This window comes from Anopheles funestus, chromosome 2RL, assembly GCF_943734845.2.
Source record: "Anopheles funestus chromosome 2RL, idAnoFuneDA-416_04, whole genome shotgun sequence".
In the NCBI taxonomy this organism is placed as follows: Eukaryota; Metazoa; Arthropoda; class Insecta; order Diptera; family Culicidae; genus Anopheles; species Anopheles funestus.
In genome coordinates this window covers 46,989,926-47,010,411 of record NC_064598.1, presented here as the reverse complement: position 1 = coordinate 47,010,411, position 20,486 = coordinate 46,989,926, and the positions used below count along the sequence as shown (strand labels likewise).

Below are 20,486 nucleotides of genomic sequence, written 5' to 3'. Positions count from 1 at the left end.
TTTTGGCTATTATTTTATGCTTAAAAATATTTTCAAAACGTCATTACTAATTCTTGAAATTACAAAAATATAGAAGATTAAGAAACATTTCGGAAACTACATCTAATTTACAAAGAGGAAAGAGCTACTAATACATGTTTATTGTAATGCATTTATACTAAGCTAATGAATTTATCAATTCTTGCCTTTAAGTATGCAAACTCGCATAGCATTTAAGGTTTAGTAAGCGATACAAGGAAGGTATCATAATTTTGCGTTTATGTAGCTGGTACTGTTTCTTGAAAAAAGGGCTTTTTAAAAGCTTTACCTTCTAGTGAAACAACCCCTTGATCTAACATTTAAATATTATGTACTTATCGAGAATGTTTTAATTATTATTCAAACAATTTCAATCAATTCCTAGAAAACGTAGAATGTTTTAGAAGCAAAACTCATCTGAACATTAAAAATAAACCCACTTTCCAAGAAATTCAATGTTGAAAATTCATTAACGACTCGATAACGATAACAGCAGGATGTATACAGCAACAGTAAAGAAATAGAGTATTCTTAGCGTAAATCAGCAACAACGAAATTTATGAACGGTACAAAAAAAAGAACAAATTCACCTTTCTTCTCCGTGGAACTGAAGCTCAAGACTCTTCAAGCACCATGCACGTCCAACATCCGAACTTCCATTGAATATTTCCATGTAACAAGTATGTATGCCGTGGGTGTACCGCCACTCCTATGAGCTTTCTAAATTTATCCAGCAAATATTTGAATTTATGACTGAATCCGACGGCTGTGACCCACTCTACCGGCAATAGGAGTACACATCGAATAGATATTATGTGGCGCTGCAGTAGTTCTACCCGCTCAAACGATGTGTGAAGCAATGGCCAGGATATGGAAATATCCACTCACTTTATCCTTGGGTCTGGTAAAGGCACGAACGAAAACAACATCTCATCATGTCGTTCTTGTTCTTCTCACCGTTATTTTGTAGATAGCTAACAATGGCTGCATCACATCCAATCTAACCGATCGTGTAGCTTCCGTTTCTAGGTTGTGTGCTTTTGTTCCCTGCAGTGTCTCGATTGCTGGTGGAATGGTAAATATATCGTTTGACTAACATGAAACTCTTGGAACCACAACACGGCTTTGCTGCTTTTGCTCTGAAAAGGAAATCTTGAACAAATTTTCCCTCCAAGCTTGGCCAAGTGCATCTCCTAACAGGCACTACCCACTGAAAACAATGGCTCAATTGTTGATCGAAATGGATTTGCTTCATTCCATCTCGCTTACTCGCCACTCCTTGTGCACATCCCGGGTGTATCATACCATATAGCTGAATTGTACAATGTCCAATATTAAGGTGTTGGTATATCCCAACCCACCTGCCCTGTTAAAGCATACCACACATGCATTATGTACGATCTGAAATTTTAATTCGATTTCAACGATACGCCCAACACCCACATATGTCCGGTACAGATTTCGCTCTCTAATCTCTAATAAACCGAAACAGGTGTTTTATGGTGCGGGAAACTTCAACTACCCAAGCATCGATAGAAGTGCGCATGGTGCAGTTTATGAACTTTTTAGCTATTCTGCAAACCCTTCATATACGGTCTAACAAAACTTCTACCCTTTGCTTGCGATGAAAGGTATCAGCAAGGTGCATCTACAGTCTATTGCACACAAAACTAAAAGCTTATTGCTTTTTCTTTTTAGCATTTTATATCCGTGTGGTGTGTTAACAGCGAAAACCAAATGGCAAAATTCAATCGAAGATTCATCACAAAGTTTCGGTTCGCGGTTTATTTGATCAAACTTTCGATAATACCGAACAAATGTCTTATGATCTGTGCTGAGGTGTTCATGCAGAAAGTTTACTTTCACCAAAAAGTGTGCTTATTCTATTTAATTTTTTTATTAGTTGAAAAGTATTAAAGTTTTGTCTGCAACGTACTTTTTCAATAAATCAGGATGAAGGATTGGTATACACTTTCAGTGTTCTGAATATTTAAACACTTATACAATTAAAAAAATAAAAAATTGTAAAACACTTAAAGCGTCAAACGCCAAAAGTTATACAATCCTCTGAACAAAATTGTACAATTAACTTGGTAAAAGTAAATTATAAAACTTTACGGGGTGTCTGGCACCAATTAAAGTAATACTTTTTTCTTAAATATTTAGACACTAATACATTAAGTTAAAGTTAAACTTAAGCCGTAAAACGCTGTAAAAATTATAAAGTCCTTGTCGATCTAATGCGTGTCTTATAGCTCATCTTTGAACTATATATGGTGGAATATTAATTTATATTTTCAATAATCACTATGAACAGTTTAATAATGAAAATATTTTTAATTAGAGTTTTATTTACTGACTTTAAGTTAGATAAACTCTTAAAAGTAACACTCAATTGTATAAAATGATGAAACATAATCTCGTCTGCTGCATGATCGAAACTCACGAAATCCTTACATCTACGTAAAACAAACGTTACTTTTACTTGTCGTTTATAACAGTCGTTACAATTTTGGAACATTGTTTACTGCTTGCACCAACCACATCGTCGACAACACGAGCAGCATCATCAGCAGTACATCAAACGGCTATCATGCTCGGTATGCTCTCGAAATCTCATCATCGTAGCAAAATTGTCAACGCCCGCCTCCAGAGACAAAAGACAAACGTTCCCCTTTTTCACAAAACTATAGTAGTGTGCACATGCCATGGCTGTACGGCTGCACTCACATTGTTATGGCATATAATGTCGATAAATCTTCACCGAGTTGATTGATTTATGGATGATTTTCCAACATGAAACCGATCTTGGTAGAAATAAAGAGACCGAAAACATAAAGAGCTGAAAAAAGGGTGGATAATTCTGACTTGTTCCCCTATATGAATGGAATTTATTTTATTCTTTCATGTACAATGTATTGCTCCAAGTCAAGACACGTCGAACGCATCCTGGCTGGTGGTTTGTGGATGTGTGGCAGCGATTTGGCTGCGGTTGAAAATTATCCTATTTACCAGATGTCGGCTGAACGCCAGCTTATGATGACTGATCCACGCAGAACATTTTCACTATATTTCGGTTGTCATCCGAGCCTAAAAGTTATGCCATACCGATTCACACAGAGCCTTAACCTGTCAACGATTGCATTTGCGTTTCTGAGTGCGATTTATTTACCAACAATCGTCGGTGACAAGTCGCATTTAATGCATTATACCCCATGAGTTCTCATTTTCTCATAATTTTCAATATTGCGTTCGTTCCAGATTATCTTCAGTCCGGTATACCGCATTTCATTCTTTACGTTTGAGTACCCAAACACAACCACTCACAGGACAAAGCAAATGAAAAATTCACCATTAACTTTATACAGAGTCGAACTATTGATACGAAGCGGAGAACAAAAAAAAGTCCACCATCATATAATTATTCCAATCAATTGAACACACATAATGATTTTGCAAGCAAAAACAACACCCGCCATTGTGTTGGCAGGGTAATGAATGCGCTTTTTAAAAAGAAATGGTTCATTTTGTGTTTGTTTTTTGTTTTACTCCATTACTGTGTACTACCTCTTCACTTTGGCAATGGATTTAAAAATAAATTTTATGCCATAATACATGCAGAACAGCGTACATACAATCGAACACGAAAGATAATATGAACCAACCTGATACGGGGGAGAAAAAAAACCTATCCACTACTATTCATCAGCTCACGCCTCCAAACATAACGCTGCCGCAGCACACTCTTGCAGCCTTATCGTCGTAATTTAATTTAACGGATTTATTTAATAAATAAATACACATAAACAATTAAGGACAAAAGACAAAAACCCACTGGCCTGAGAGAAAAGTGAACCATACAAAATATATCGTTGCAGCAAACTCTTATCCGTGGGAACAGAGAACAACACCGAATATAAAAGAGAAGCAGCATAAAAAACAGGCCCCAAAATGCTTTCTGACCGCGGGACTCAAAGTCCGAAATAAATTTTCACGTAACGAAATTACTCCATTTACTCCAATTTCCACCCGACGGCACGATGCTGCAAACATGTATGCCGTAGGTATACCCGTTTGCATACCCGCCAGGCGCAAATGGTGCGTTGATTCGGTGCACAAATTCGATCCGATTGGCAATTTCCGATGCTCATTTTCGGGAGGGAGATGCCAGAAGGGTGGATTTGCAATCCGGGTGGAGAATGTTAAATTTATCTACCCATTTTGTTGCTACGTTTGTTTGGCATAATTTTTAAAATCCCATCACTATAGCTGGAATATGCAGAGACAGGCGTCGATTTTATAGTGATGATTTCCCTCCTGGCGTTGCTGTGTGTTCTGGTAGTTGTCAGTTGCTTATAAGCACTCTAAGGACATACAATCTACGGCACCATATCTTAACACCATTGCTATTTTCATTCAAAATAGATCACGATATCAAGGCACTATACCTAATTATCCCAGCTCATGCAACAAATCATGAGCTGGTTAGTTCTTCAGTACTGTAAACTATTATTTGATGTTACATATCAAATAGATAATTTATACAAAGGGTTCAATTAACGATCTTTCCTTATTTACAAACACCATTGTTCTTAGCTTTAGTTATTATTTTAATCATTTTTGTTTGACAAATTCAAAATGTGATAAAAATTATTAACTGAAAAAATCTCACGGACAAAACAAACATTTGAGAAGGGACTACCCGATCTAAAAACTAAGTTAACAAGATTATTCTACTAGTTGTTGAATAATTGCATTTAATATAAGAATTCCACCATATCGACATAATTTACAGTGAAGTAAGAGTTTGTTCTTCTATGCAGATCAGTAGTGCAGGAAGCATAAAGTAGGGAAATTTTAATTTTCCTTTTTTAATTTTTAGCCATTTGTTTTGACGAATCGTTAACTTCTTGGGATTTGGGTAAATTTTCAATGTAACATTGGATGGAAATATCAGCATATTGTCAGCTTTAGCAACAGATAATTTCAGGTGTATTTTGCATGCCTGCCCTTATAATTTCCATTTGTTTGCAAAATCAATTGTATTATGTTAGAGCATAATTTTTTTTACGACGATGCGATGGCGTCAGCATATGGATATTGTTCATAGTTCCTCACAATTGGTATACCTGAGTTATAAACGTTAAAGAGTAGGGGAAATAGTATACTACCCATTGGTACTCCAGCATTTGATGTAAATGTTTCAGATATTTTGTTTCCAATATGGACACAGTTCTGGCTGTTTTCAACCAAGCATTGGATTTTTTTTAACCAAATATCGAGGGAATTTGGTGTCCCTGGTGCCATATAGTATCAAATGCTTCCAGCATTATGAAGCCTGCTGATTTTCTGCTGATCTTGTGAACTGGTGATCTGTTAGACAACGTTCTCAGTAAAACCTTAAGAAAAATTACTGTTTAACATTTGGTCAAGTTTTGTTTGTAAACCTTAGCTGCCCTATCAGTTCTCACTTCGTTTTAGCGATGAGATTATTGGAGTAGTTTCTCACTTTTAACTATTTCAGCAATGTTGAGAAAGATTGCGATCTACGAAAAAACCTTTATCTTAAACCAACTAACCTCTTCTTCGTCCCTTGATGTAATTGGCATTAAGATGCTTGACTATGTTCTTGATGACGGATCTTCAGTAAGACTCTTACCTCAAGGTAAATAGGTCTTCATATTTATTGTCGATAGGCCCGAACTAGGCTTTTGTTTGACACCTCTTACCTTTCTCTCCACGAAATAAACTTAATTATAAATGCTAGATTAGCATTATATAAAGGACACAAATTGCATTACGATGTCCTCGCTCTGATGTGGTATAGATTATTTGTAAAAACATATAGAAGAACTGATTTCTAAATGATTCTTATAAATTATTTGTTTAACTGTAAGCGACAGAAAAGCTTGAGTTTTTTTCATTCATGCATTAAAAATGAAGAATTTTAGAATCATCTCATGGAATATTCCATAAGCCAAAGTTGAAGTCTCCCCTGTGTAAACAAATTGTAACGTGGGCAGTAACCCACACCCCCCGCGTTATGTAATAGTTGAATCATCCTTAATATATGACAGAAACAGAAACCAAGTCATGCATAAATACGAAAAAATCAAGCCATACTTAAACATTCCCACGAGTAATCTCAATTCTACCTTAGACTACATTTCGACTTCGATGCTCATCGTCATACTCATGTGTTCACTCTTCTTTTTTCTCTTCTGTTTTCTTCCCTCCCACAGGTACCCATGCCGAGTTCGAGCTGACGCCGATCGTATCGATCGGGATATTTATTGGCATTTTAACGGTGCTTATCTGCATTATAATCGCGGTCGCAGCCGCCTTCAAGCTGCGGACGACCCAGGCCAAACAGCACACTACCACTGGTGGCAAACGGCCCGGTAATCTGCCAATTAAGGAGAAAATCTCATTACCGCTCAGCCAGTCGGAAGACATGTACGACGAGAAGAACCCGGACGTTGTCCCATCGAACGAGGGTAAGTGCGTCGCGTTCCGGCACAACTGAAACCTTTTCCCAACTATGCATCGGACACAACTTCACAACTACTGACGAGCGCTCGATTACATTTGCCGATGCTGATTAATTCCGTTGTCATGGCTTTCGAAGCTTTCTTTGCTATCTGCTTCCGTTTTACAGTAATTTCTTAACCTGTGTCATACTTCATAAACAAACAAACAAATAAAATGCAGTGCACGATCAACTCGTTCGAAATGAGCTGAGACTCCCTTGTGGCTTGCGATGTTCCATTCTTTTGTTGGATGTTTCTATTATTTTCACGACCGGTTCGTTTTCCCGATATACTACCGAATAACATTCCAGCCCAGCGATCTGTGTGTTGCGCTTATGCACTAGTTTTCATAGAAATCAATTTTGCTTGCCTAAGATTCTGTTCAACAAGCTTAATGAAGATGGCTTAATCCGGTCAGAAAAAGGTAACATCCATCCGCGTTAATAATCCCATTGCGTTTAGTACATTTCGATACGAATTAGCTACATTATTTCTCACCATCCAACCATCTCACTCGGTGTATCTGTCTCTATCATACACATTCTCTTTCTTTCTCTCTCTCTCTCTCTTTCTCTCTACATTTAAACATTTTCCAGATCCCGATTACAAATTAATATCAGCAAATCAGACTCCCACAGCGCTGCATAATTCATTATGCAACAGCAAACATGACATTATCGGCAGGACGATACTAGACGATAGCCGGAAAACGTACCTAACCGGGGTAGGTTCATCATTTCATTAGCTTTTTAGCATGTGTGCATATAGAACGACTCACATCACGCACCACTCGGCGCCGGTATTCGATGGATTGGTTGAGCGAATGGGGAAAAGCAGGAAACTGGTGCCCACTGGGGTTACTTCTTTCCCTTTCTTCTCGCTTCACCTTCCTACCGATCGCTAGCGGTCCTACACAAACACAAAATAATACTCTCACTTATGTAGTTATTTGTTTTATTTTTCCCATCCCAATGCTTTTCATGTGCTACGAATTTTCAACTGAAATAAGAACGTTACTGATGAACATCGATGTGCTTTATGCTTTTGACAAATTCTATTATTTGCATCTTAAATGTTTATAATTCACACACATTTTCTAAGAGATGTTTATGTCATATTCTGTTTTCTTATGTTTACACGTAAATGTATATCTATATTAGGTTTTTTTCTTCGTGGTTTTATTTAAGATGAGAAGCATTCATGTTTTAGAATCGTTTGATGTATTTATTTGTCGTTTTTTTAACAACTTTTTACGTATTTAGCTTTCGTTATATCTTTCGGGGTTGTTAAACGAAACTAATATCACTTGGGTAGGTTTTACTGTATAACAGAATAGATAAAAAGTAAATATGTAAAGCAAAAGCATCAAATAAAATATAAAACAGAGAATTAAAGTCGGAGGGAGCGAACACAAAATTTACTAATACATAGTATTTTTTCTATGTACTAACAAATAAAAATATTAGTTTTCGTTTATTTTGCTTTTAATTTACATTTTTTTAAATTTATTTTTTATATTTTAAAACTAGTTCAAAATGATTATTTCTTATATTTAATTTTTCACATGATTTTCTTGTGCTACTAAAAAGTGAGTTAACCTATGTGACTGCTACTTAAATTGCGTATACTACTTACTTACTAATAATTATACTCATTGTTTTTTTAAATTAAAGTAAGAGGATGTTTGCTAAATCGTTATTGAAAGGATATATAAACAATATAATTATAAAAATACAAAAAAAGAAAGTCACTTGCAAGAGGAATTTGTGCATGGGCAGTTATTAAAGTTTGTCGAAATATTAACAAATTTTACGCTAAAACAAATGTTAACACCGCAAATTATATCAAAGTTATATTGCGAAAAAAGCTGTGTATACTGTCAAACCTTGTTTTTCTAATCAATGGGCTGCTAACGTAGATGATACTGTGTTGAAAAGGGCAAAATATAAATGCACCTGAGTGGAAGAAATGCTGTGAACAGATGCTTAGCTTCCGCATTCGTATGATTCCTCGCACTGAATAGCAAACACAAGTGACACAAAGTCATCCAAAGCTCGAGGCTTTTCCGGCCCCCGCCCTTACCAGCGGTCACAAGGCACTCGATCAGCAGGAAATCACAATCTGTACGACGTACGTTTTTCATCGCTTCACCATTGCACCGTGCAAAAGGGTCCCACTCGGTTGTACACGCACACATTCAATCTCATTTGTGGGCTTCACCTGTTTATCTGCCCGAAGGGACAAAGTACGACTTTCCTACCGTGGTCTGACGGTAACACAGCAGCCAAGTCGGATAGGTACGTACCTACCAGGTCGGCAATAGCAACTTTGCCAAGCTGCTCTTACGTTACCTTGCCCAGAAAACGCAGAAAGAGCTTCTTCAAGCACTTCCATTTCAACTCACCCTTGATGAGCATTCGTACACACGGGCTCGGAATCCTGGAACGTATTGATGCATTCCAAGCGAGGCCAAACTACTGCCATAGCAAAATTACAAACTATGTCGTCCGTACATTCCACTTACTGCCAATAACAGGTTGACAGGCACACCGTCCGGCTAATCCGACGAACGTTGACTTAAAAGCGGCCGGGTGAATGTGGGTCAAGTAAAATCTCCCATCGTGCACAAATTAATCATGGTAGCACACTTCCTCGTTACATGCGTGTGTGGCGCGTGTTGCCCTCCCATGCAGCACACTCCTTTCCTGGCCCAATGTCACCGGGCGGATGTTCATTTGTAATAACGGCAGATCGTATCATTTGCGTCTTTTTTGCGGCTTCCGTCTAGTGTAAATCAAGGCTACATACAAAGCCGAACCATCAAATGGTACCGTGGTTAGTTGCTACGTGAAGAAACAGCATTTACAAAGAGATTTCTCGTCACGTACACAGGTTTCCTTTCATTTTTTTTCGGGGTACGCAACGACCGCTATTAGAGGTGGATGAATAGTTAGCAATGGTGAATCATTAGCCTGTCCGCCTTGCTCGAATTTGCCAACGAAAGGATTCTTCAAACGGTTAGCTAAAGAATGATGTTGTATGTAGAGCTTTCTAAAACTTAGTACTTCAACCCTCCTTTTCAGAATTTGACAGACTTTTCAGAATTTCATACCTTTTGCAACGATTTTTTCTGCTGAAGCTGAGCTAATGAATGCATCTGGAAAAAGCAAAAGGCAGTTCTGTACGAACCAAAAGAGTAGGAACAAAAACTCATAGTTCTCTAATGTAAGAAATATGCTTGATCTAAAACGTCTAAACAAGAGATGGGAAAAATGTTTCACTAAGATGAATCGCCTACGACTGAGTGAGTGGGATTAGTTGATTTAATCTTAAATCATGACTTATGAGCGAGAGCATTCTTTTATGAATTAATGAACTCCTGAGTAAAAAGACTCATTCATGGGTGAGTTAATATTCCCAAGGAAATCCAAGGAGTAATGACTCATGTTGGAAAGAAGGTAAATAACGCAAGAGTAGTAATTCTTACATGAGTGAGTCAATATTCGCCCAAAAGGGACATGATTCCTTCATGAGCTTTTTAACTCAAAAGTAAAAAAATAAGTAAATTGCAGAGTCATGCTTCAGGAGTAAAACTCATTCGTGATTAAAATCTCTGTGTGTACGTGTGTCGTGGTCTAAATCTTATTTCCTCCATTCTCCTTGCCCAGAGTTAGTTGGAATGGCTAATTACAGCAATATGTAAGCAAAGAAGAGACAAATCTACAAAGCTCAGAGAAATGATTGAATGTTGCTTGAAAAATACATAAGGCACGAGAATTTCAATAATCCTTGAAGATAATTTTATATTATTGTGTAACATAAGCACTTGCGGTATATATGTAGTATGGAGCTACTAAATTATTTTCTAAAAGTATAGTACATTTTCAAAACTGCGCTTGTTCAAAGCGAACCTACCAAAAAAAGAGGAAACCACCAGTACCAATTGCAGCAAGTTGTCATTATCAGGAGAATATACGTTCGTTTCATTTCACTCCAGTATGACCTAACGTTACTCTGGCCAAACAACCACGTGGTACAGCAGCCACGAGCATAACAAACAATTCGAATAATGACGACAATCGCGATACAATCACCGACCGGTTCCAACATCCAAGCATTGGAACGCTCCATATCGCTTTATGGTACCGTAGGCAACACCCTGTTCAACATACCCATTACAGCGGTCACATCCGGGGGTTTCGCCCTTAAAATGGTACCAGCCAAACGTCAAGTGCTGATTATATTGCCTTTTCCAAATGACCACCAAATGGGGCCGGTGCGAGCATTGGCGAACGAAGTTCATCGGCGAGGCGAACCTCGTTGACCATTTGAAATCGCGAACTCTGACGCGATACGACTTCTAGGCAATAATCGTTACCGTGTGGAGCATGTGTATCCACGATGTGTGTCTTTCTACCCTCGCAGATACCCGAGCCTTGTGTGCGTGGTTCATTTTAGAAACTTTCCCTTTTTTTGGTTTCCATTTGATATGATATGTCATGTTCCACCCGGGAACCATTCACGAGCGTGAATCGAACCATGGGCTGATAGGCACAAAACACCCCACACGGACGGGTCCGATGGACTCGATACTTTACAAATAAAATTCACCTTTTTCACCGACCCAACTGACCCCTGAACGATGGGCACCCCAATTATGAAGCTCCAAAAATGTAGCGAACCGTAACGATAAACCACATTGGTCGATAAACCGATAAAGCGCACGGTTCTGATGCCCGTTCCCCAGGTGAACTTTTTGGGCAATGTTCGCGAACGAATGAAACGATATCATGCTGTGTACAGCATAAACACAAAAAAACATTGGCCAACGGTACGTAAAGTCTCCCGAGCACTTGAGTTCATACATTTATCTCCGCCCAGAATAAACATTCCGCAACGCACTTTTAGTGGACTCGGGAGGATAATATTCCAACATGCCCAAGGGTACGATCGACATGTTGGAGGTTGTTAAGGATGAGGATTGAGCATCGAACGGAAGGAATCAAGCAGGAAGGATAAACGCCGCTCACGAGCGATCCCGAGTGCGTATCGGGTTAGGATTAGAATTAAGATAGAAGTTAAGAATAAACTAGTATTGTAATAGAAGCAAAACCGAACGATCGCCAATTTATTTCCTCGTCTACAATTTCGCTAACATAAAAATTGGTCCTTCGAACCGGATCCCATTAGTTACTGATTAATTGGCAATCGTTTTAAGAAGTTTGTGTTGTTTAATAATAGAATGTCTAATCCGGAGCTAACAGCGTTTGTGGATGTGCAAGCGGCGTCGAGTCCGATCGAAACGCAAGCCTCGATGGCGGGAATAATCGGGCGTTACCACGCACATATACTACGCCGTTTGGAATCGCTGAAAGTGGCTTTGGAATCAACGCAGGATGCTGATGCATCATATCTTCAAGAGTGTACGGAGCAATTAAAATCCATCGCATCATCCTTTGAGAGCAAATACACGGCGATCATGGAAAGCAGCAATGCCATCAGTACAGAGGAGGAAGAGAGACAATATGCAGAGGTTGAGCAGCGACGCTTCGAGTTGTCTGTAGTGCTGAAACGGCGCGAAGCGGCGTTGTGTGCGTCGGCGAACGTTACGCACTCGCCAGGAGTGTCAAACCCCAAATCGAAAGTGCGTTTACCAGAAATTCCGTTGCCTAAGTTCGAAGGCACGTTAGAAGCTTGGCCGACTTTCCGTGACGCATTTGGTAGTATGATTGACCAGCATCCGAGCTTATCCGACGTCGATAAGCTCATTTACCTGAAACGCGTGGTATCCAAGGAGGCAGCTCAAGTGATTGAAGCAGTGGAAACTACAGCAGCCAATTACAACATCGCATGGGAACTACTTAAGAGTAGATACGAGAACAAGAAAGTATTGGTGCGCCGTTATTTGGAGGAACTCTTCGCAATTCCCGCGGCAAAGCGTGAAAGCTTCGAGTCACTCACCAATTTGCTGGATGGCTTCGAGCGAGCCATCAAAATGGTCGAAAAGGTTGGTGTTGTTACAAATGGCTGGAGTGTGCTTCTAGCCCACATGTTGTGCGATAGATTAGACGCGAATACTCGAAAGCTATGGGAAACGCATCACCGAAGTGTAGAAGTGGCTGAATACACTGAAATAGTGCAGTTTTTGAAGCAGCATGTAGTAGTGTTACAAGCATTGCCTCCGACGAAGGAGCAGGTATCAACTAGCACACACACCAACCACGGACGACAAAAGCTAAAGCAGGCATGTGCAACCCTGAACGTGATTGCGGAAAAATGCGTTTTTTGTTCGCAAGATTACCACTCTGCGTTTAAGTGCCAGACTTTTCGTAATCTTTCGGTGATGGAACGGTACAACTTAATCAAGGCAAAGGGGCTTTGCATCAATTGTTTGGCAGCGGACCATCGCGTAAAGGAGTGTGCATCGAGTACGTGTCGAGTGTGCAAATTAAAGCACCATACCATGTTACATAGGTCGCCAGTTGAAACAACCCCCAACCCGAACACTTCTGTAGCTGCTGCTGATGGAGATCCTGCGCAACCCGTCGAATCGAAAAGGGAAACCGGAAATCAGGCGGTGATGCTAACTCCAGCTGAGATGAAAGCCGTACCCGTAACCACGACTGCTGTTTTACTCCCGACAGTTTTAGTTACGGTTTGGACACCTGATGGAAACCAGACAATTGCAAGAGCTCTACTCGACGGTGGGGCACAGATCAATCTAATCACCGAACGATTGGTCCAGCGACTACGAGTTACCAAACAACGAGATCATCAAACGATTGGTGCTGTAGGCAGAGGCAGCCAAACTTCATCGCATTCGGTAAACGTTACAATAGGTTCGCAAGTTACTAATGTTTGTTATCCTTTAAGGTTGCACGTTCTGTCGGAAATTATGTGGAATCTTCCGCCAGCTAAAGTAGATCAGCAGCTTTGGGAAATACCGAAGAACATTAGGCTTGCCGACCCGACTTGTGGTGAAGTTGGTAACATCGATATGCTTCTAGGCAGAGAAGTATACAACGACATACTGATGGATGGAGTACTAAGACTTCAATCGAAGCGTGACAAATTGCTGCTGCAGGAGACCCAATTGGGTTGGATTGTTTCGGGAAAGTCATCGGTACTTCAGAATCAGCGACCGCATCTCGTGAACCTTACCTGTAGCGAACCAGCGTTAGATGAACAACTTACCAAATTCTGGGAAATCGAATCATGTCACACGTTAAGTACCTTTTCACCCGAAGAATCGAAATGCGAAGATATATTTGATAGAACCACTAAGCGAGGGCCAGATGGAAGATACATAGTCGCACTTCCAAAGGATCGAGTTAAGATCAAGAAGCTAGGATCCTCGTACACCATCGCCAAACGACGACTCCACTCGTTGAGCCGTCGGCTTAATGCCAACCCTGAATTGAAGGCACAATATCAGGAGTTTTTGAATGAATATCTGCGATTAGGGCACATGGTAGAAATCGATCCTGATCCAGTAAATGAAAAGATTGCTTATTACATGCCGCATCATTGCATCGTACGACCGGACAGTCTCACGACGAAACTACGAGTGGTTTTCGATGCCTCTTGTTCGACGGATTCCGGAATATCATTAAATGATGCATTGCTAGTCGGTCCGATAATTCAAGAAGACCTTTTGAGCATTATATTGCGTTTTCGTATGCCAAAATATGCGCTAACGGCGGACATCGAAAAGATGTATCGTCAAGTATGGATAGCAGAAGCAGACCGTCCGTTACAACGCATTCTTTGGGAAGATACAGAACATGGTGGAATTCGTACGTATCAACTGAAAACTATTACATATGGAACATCATCAGCTCCATACTTGGCCACCAAGTGTCTGCAAGCATTATCAAAAGAGGCAAAGGAATCGCACCCTGTGGCTTCACAATCCTTGGCGACAGACTTTTACATGGACGACATGATTAGTGGTGTAGACACTGTCGAACAAGGCAAGCGTTTATGCGAAGAAATGGCCGAGTTGTTGCAGTCTGCTGGTTTTCCTCTAAGGAAGTGGGCATCTAATTCAGAGCAGATTTTGAGTACGCTTCCAACCCAACTGCGTCAAATGGGTTCGGAGCTGTTGATAGATCCCAACAAATCCATCAAAGCCCTTGGATTAAAATGGTCACCAAAAGCAGACAGCCTAGGTTTCGACATACCCAAATGGAATTGTGACGAACAAATTTCCAAACGCAGTGTTGTTTCCGACACAGCACGCTTGTTTGATCCCTTGGGGCTAATTGGACCAGTTATTGTAATCGCAAAATGCTTCCTGCAGGAACTGTGGGAGAGAAAGATCGACTGGGATCAACCGTTGGATGGAGACTTGCGACAAAGGTGGATGAGTTTTAAGCAAGACATGACTCATGTTGCAGAGATAACGGTCCCACGTCGAGTGATAGCTGAAGGCGCAGAAGTCATAGAGTTACACGGCTTTAGTGATGCATCGGAAAAGGCGTATGGTGCCTGCATCTATATGCGAACTACATCGGTATATGGTACTATAAAGGCAGAGCTGATGTGTGCCAAGTCCAAGGTAGCGCCTATTGAAAATGGAAGGAAACAGAAAAGAGTAACGCTACCAAGGTTGGAATTGTCGGGCGCTTTATTACTGTGCCATTTGTGGAAAAAACTACAGAGCAGCTTAAAACGCGACATAAAGTGCACATTTTGGGTGGATTCAACGATAGTGTTGCATTGGATAGCTGGAAATCCGTCGCGATGGAAGCCGTTCGTCGCTAATCGTATCTCGGAGATTCAGCACATCGCAGGCCAGAGTAGATGGTACCATGTAGCGGGTGCAGACAATCCAGCGGATATTATATCCAGGGGAATGAGCCCTAGCCAGCTGAAGGAAAATGAAACCTGGTGGCATGGGCCAAAATGGTTGTGTCAACCAATCAACTGGGTTGAGCAGACCAATGTACCGAATGCTGTGTTTTCTCCAGAAGAGATGGAAGAACGTACCATAGCCATGACTGTTAGCAACAGTGGGGTGAATCCCATTTTCGGTCTTCGATCATCGTATCCAGCATTATTGAGGATGGCAGCATATATCCTTCGATTCCGGTACAACAGCCAAAGCGTAAATCGAACCCAGCGTCGAAAGGGAATATTGTCAAGCAACGAACTACAGAAAGCTGAAACCACATTGATTCGTATTTCACAAGCCGAAAGCTTTGCAGAAGATATCGCTGATATCCGACGAGACGGGCAAGTGAAGCATAAGTCCTGCTTAAAGGCACTTGCTCCTGTATTGAAAGATGGTATATTACGTATCGGCGGTAGATTAAGAAACGCTCCAGTATCAGAAACGCGCAAACATCCGATACTACTCGACTCAAAACATCCTCTAACGATCCTCATCATGCAATCGTACCATCAACAACTGTTGCACGCGGGCCCGCAACTACCAGTAGCTACGATTCGGGAAAGGTTCTGGCCTTTGCGAGTGCGCAATCTAGCACGACGGGTGGTACACGAGTGTGTGAAATGCTTTCGCAGCAGACCAACTACGATGCAACAGATAATGGGTGATTTGCCATCAGAAAGAGTCACTCCAACAGCGACATTCGCTAACACCGGAATTGATCTGTGTGGACCGCTATGGTATCGACTAGCACCACGGAAAGCCACCCCAATGAAATGTTTTGTCGCAGTGTTCATCTGCTTGGTGACTAAAGCAGTACACTTGGAACTGGTAGCAGATTTGTCAACCCAGGCGTTTATTGCAGCACTGAAGCGTTTCGTTGCAAGGCGAGGAAAACCAAGAACGATATCCTGTGACAACGCAAAAAACTTTCGTGGAGCAGAACGAGCCTTGCAGGAGTTAGCTGGCCTTTTTGACATGCAACAAACGAAACACGCGATTACATCCCATTGCCTCAACGAAGGAATTGAATTTAAATTTATTCCTCCCCGCGCACCGAACTTTGGAGGTTTATGGGAAGCGGCCGTCAAGAGTTTCAAGAAGCATTTAAAGGCAACAATTGGCGCAACCATCCTGTTAAAAGAAGATCTCGAGACGCTCATCATCCAAATCGAAGCCTGCTTAAACTCTCGACCACTCACACCAATGTCATCCGACCCCGAGGATTTAGAGGTACTGACACCTGGTCACTTTCTTATTAATCGTAGTTTAGTGTCCATTTTAGAGCCATCGTATGCTGACATCAACATCAACAGATTGGATCGATGGCAAAAGAATCAAGAGTTCCTGAGACGCGTATGGAAGCAATGGCAAACCGATTACTTGTCGGTACTACAACCGCGGACGAAATGGAGTAGCAAACGGGACAACATAAAGGAAGGGACGATGGTGCTCGTGAAGGAAGACAATTTACCTCCGCTGAAATGGGCCATTGGTAGGATCACTCTAACATACAAGGGTCAAGATAATCACGTGCGAGTTGTTCAAGTTAAAACAAAAGACGGAGTGTATCGACGGGCAATTTCGAAACTGTGCATATTACCGGGGCAAGACAAATTAGAATTTGAAAAGGAATAGTAGAAAGTCGAAGACCTTTCCACGGGGGGCGAAATGTTAAGGATGAGGATTGAGCATCGAACGGAAGGAATCAAGCAGGAAGGATAAACGCCGCTCACGAGCGATCCCGAGTGCGTATCGGGTTAGGATTAGAATTAAGATAGAAGTTAAGAATAAACTAGTATTGTAATAGAAGCAAAACCGAACGATCGCCAATTTATTTCCTCGTCTACAATTTCGCTAACAGAGGTGTTTCTTTTTTGTTGCAACATTCGCAGATGAACTCCTCTTACGCAATCGATGATATAGTTTCATTCAATTTTAATCATCTATTAACGGCTTTTTGACTGCGCACAATTGATGCGCTGTTTTGTGACACGAACCATAAATCCGCATTATAAATTATCAGAAGCTTCAACGCTACGAGTTGATTGCATTTTAGATGCGGCGCTCAGAAAACGAGACCACAACTAACTAGTTTTCACCGTAAGCAGTTTAAGCTGTTTCTACACTATCATCGCACCACCGGCCAATCAACTTACCGCAAGTTGAAATATCGCACTCACGTTGGGGGGCGGTTGAAAAAAAAAATCTGCTCCACTACCGTACTACGAGAACCATTCACTTTGTGACATGATTTCTAGCTAACCAAGCACAAGAAACGACCACTTCAGGAATGACCGGATGAGGACTAAAAATATATTTAACAACAGCAACAAAAAACGTGCACCCAAGCAAACTCAACCTAATCTGCTGTCGCCTCGGTCAGTTGTTTCGGTTCATCCTTTTTTTTTTGTAGTTGCCCCCGGTACAGACACTCACCCAGCAAAGGTTTTTGGACCAGGGTGTCGGATGTCTTAGTTTGCCGGCAGGCAATTGCAGAAACGATTGCGACTGTCGATTACCCGCAGGATTCGCCTGTACGTCACACGAACGTGCAGCGTCAGAAAAGGGGTCAAGCGCACAGCAAATTCGTCCGAGTGGAGTAAAAATGCAAACATCGTACTGCGGGACCGTGACATTCTGCTGCAGTTTTGCTTTTTCAGCTTGGTAGAGCGATGCGTTTTTTTTTGTCCTTCATTCAGCTCAGTTTGCCGTTCATGCTGTCGCTTCGAGGGCTGCTGGCTGGTATGACAAGTGTGATGTGTATGTACATAAGAAAGGAGGAGCAAAAAAAAACCCCGCTCGAATAAAGAAATGAATGTCGGTAGGTTTGGAAAGGACATTTTGCCCCCTGAAGGCAGACAGACACTCAACAGGGTTCCTCCTACCCGCCTTTTTCCACCGACCACCACCATGATGAAAACGAAGCTCAAGGATCACGAAGATCACGACACCGTGTACGATTCGTTCTGGAAACGCAAGTCTCTTCGTACGGTCCTGTTTTGCTGCAACATTGTGTTTTGTGACAGCCAGCCGGTAGAGTGTCCACTTCCCCGCGCATAGCAGTTTACGGATCTGCTCCGAAGAAAAAAAAACCACTCAGTAGTGGGGAAAAAGCTTAAGAAAAAAGCAAACCTCTAACCGTATCGCCCGAAACGAGCATAACAAGATGACCCAGTTGGATAACAGTATTTTTTAATGAAATCGTTCAATGTGCTACTCTACCTCCCGGTTATGTGCAGGTTTGCGACCCGTGTAGTGGTAAGGTTAAAAAATTCTTGGCAAAAGCTCTAACGCACTGTAGTGCACAATCGAATTGACGATTGACTTGAAAAAAAATGATCGTCAATTGAATTTAAAAATACCTTCGTAAATCGTTTAACGTTTTTTTAGACATAAAAAAGATCAACTTATGCATCTTTTAAGAGAAGAAAAAAATCGAAATACATTTTTGTAAGAAAAGATTAATTTTCAATATTTTTCAAATAATGTATTTTGTTTTTTTTCCTCCGTCCTTTGACACTACAATTTGGTATTTTTGAAATCAATTTAATTACAGCAATTCAACCAAAAGAAAAATTAGAAAAATCTCTTACAAATGTTATGATCACATTTTCCCAATGTGCACCGATAACCGCGTGACTTCCTTGGCGCTTTATCGCCCATCAAATGTGGTACCTGCTTGCTGCCGGAAGCCCGTGTAAGCTTCGTACACACAACAAGAACAAAAAAAAGACCAGCAATGCAATTCAGCACTCATGTCCAAGATAATTCCCTCCATTCGATGCTCCAATGAATCTGCCTCGTTACGAGACGACGGTACCAGTGGCACACTATTAATAGACTGTCCGGAACGAGCGAAACACACGATACGGTGTGCATCTGACAGCGGGATCTGTGTACGTGTTTCGTTTTTTTTCTCTCTCTCTCGCTAGGTCTTCTCGTTTGGGGTTTATCCTGCGAAAAAGAAAACGCCTTACAAAACGTAACAGGACGTCACTGACGTTGCCTGTTTGGACAACGTTCACCCATTTCTTGCCGAGATCCATTTACGAGATTCGCCATTCAGCCGTATAGCGTCTTACAGCGACCAACGCAAACGACTTGCCGGAAGTTGACAAGAGCACGCTGAGAGTGTGTGTACGGTTTCACAATGGCTACAGCTGAAAGGTAGCCAACCCCGAAAGGCACAGTGTACAATCAGTGTAAATGGCTGCGTGTTTTTGTTTTTTTTTCGGTTGCTACTGTTACCTGTGTTTCTTGAGATGAATCTTGCCGTAGGTCGGTTTTACTGTGGAATTAAGAGTGACGCAGCGTAACAGAGCAATTCCGGCACTAAGCTTGCACAATAATCAGAACGTTTGCAAAATGAAGTTACTGCAGAACTGAAAACTTTCTTTATAAGTTTTTGGAAGTAAATTTGGTACAGATGATGAAGTTAAAGGGACATGGGTTTGTTTTTCATGAGCAACAAAATTAGTTTGAATTGATTGTAAAACTAAACATTAAATGCCTTTTAATATTGTGTGATTCTACAGCTTTTTTATCTTGAAGATACTAAGAAACTATTTTCTAAAAAAGCTCCTAAAGATATGCAATTTCCATGCAAGATAGTTAGCTACTTGTTGTTTTCGCTGGTGAATTGTAGGAATAATTTTTAAGTTAAAGAAGAAAAGTAGATTCATACTTTGAATTTAATTCTATTCGTATGGAAAGACGACAATCTGTTTGCAATTTTAAACGAATTATTAATAACCAGGTAATGCTTCTTCAACTTTAAAATAAGCGCCTAAAGGTATGCAATACTTTACAAAAAATGTTTCCCTTTGAACTACTTTTCCGAATTAAACCTAATTCAAATATAAACATTAAACATGGCGGCCCTTCTACACACACACATCCTTCCAATGAGCATAGAAAACATTCATCTTCCTCCGCTTGATGACAGTTTATTCGCTACCGTTTGCAACTCGCACAGCAAAGTTCGCACAGGAAATCCATTCGCTGAATTCCATCGGAAGTATGACGTTCTGCGGAAAGGGTTT

The 20,486-nt window shown here is 40.8% G+C and overlaps 2 protein-coding genes across 7 annotated transcripts in view; both read left to right on the top strand.

The window, feature by feature from the left end:
• LOC125765409 (hemicentin-1) overlaps positions 1–20,486 on the top strand; it is a 211,656-nt gene that overhangs the window by 182,946 nt on the left and 8,224 nt on the right. For 5 of the 6 annotated variants that reach the window (XM_049430479.1, XM_049430483.1, XM_049430481.1 and 2 more), the window contains 2 exons: positions 6,261–6,515; positions 7,145–7,272. In XM_049430479.1, coding sequence (XP_049286436.1) covers positions 6,261–6,515; positions 7,145–7,272 — 383 coding nt within the window. The remainder of the gene's footprint in view (positions 1–6,260; positions 6,516–7,144; positions 7,273–20,486) is intronic. The other variant, XM_049430484.1, reaches the window with a different exon arrangement.
• LOC125765396 (uncharacterized) lies at positions 11,516–17,306 on the top strand. Its single transcript, XM_049430451.1, has one exon. The coding sequence runs from the start codon at positions 11,791–11,793 to the stop codon at positions 17,077–17,079; it is 5,289 nt and encodes a 1,762-aa protein (XP_049286408.1). The 5' UTR covers positions 11,516–11,790; the 3' UTR covers positions 17,080–17,306.

What these genes read in the sequence shown, in the direction of transcription:
- LOC125765396 (XM_049430451.1), top strand. Translation starts at nt 11,791, where the DNA reads ATGTCTAATCCGGAGCTAACAGCGTTTGTGGATGTGCAAGCGGCGTCG.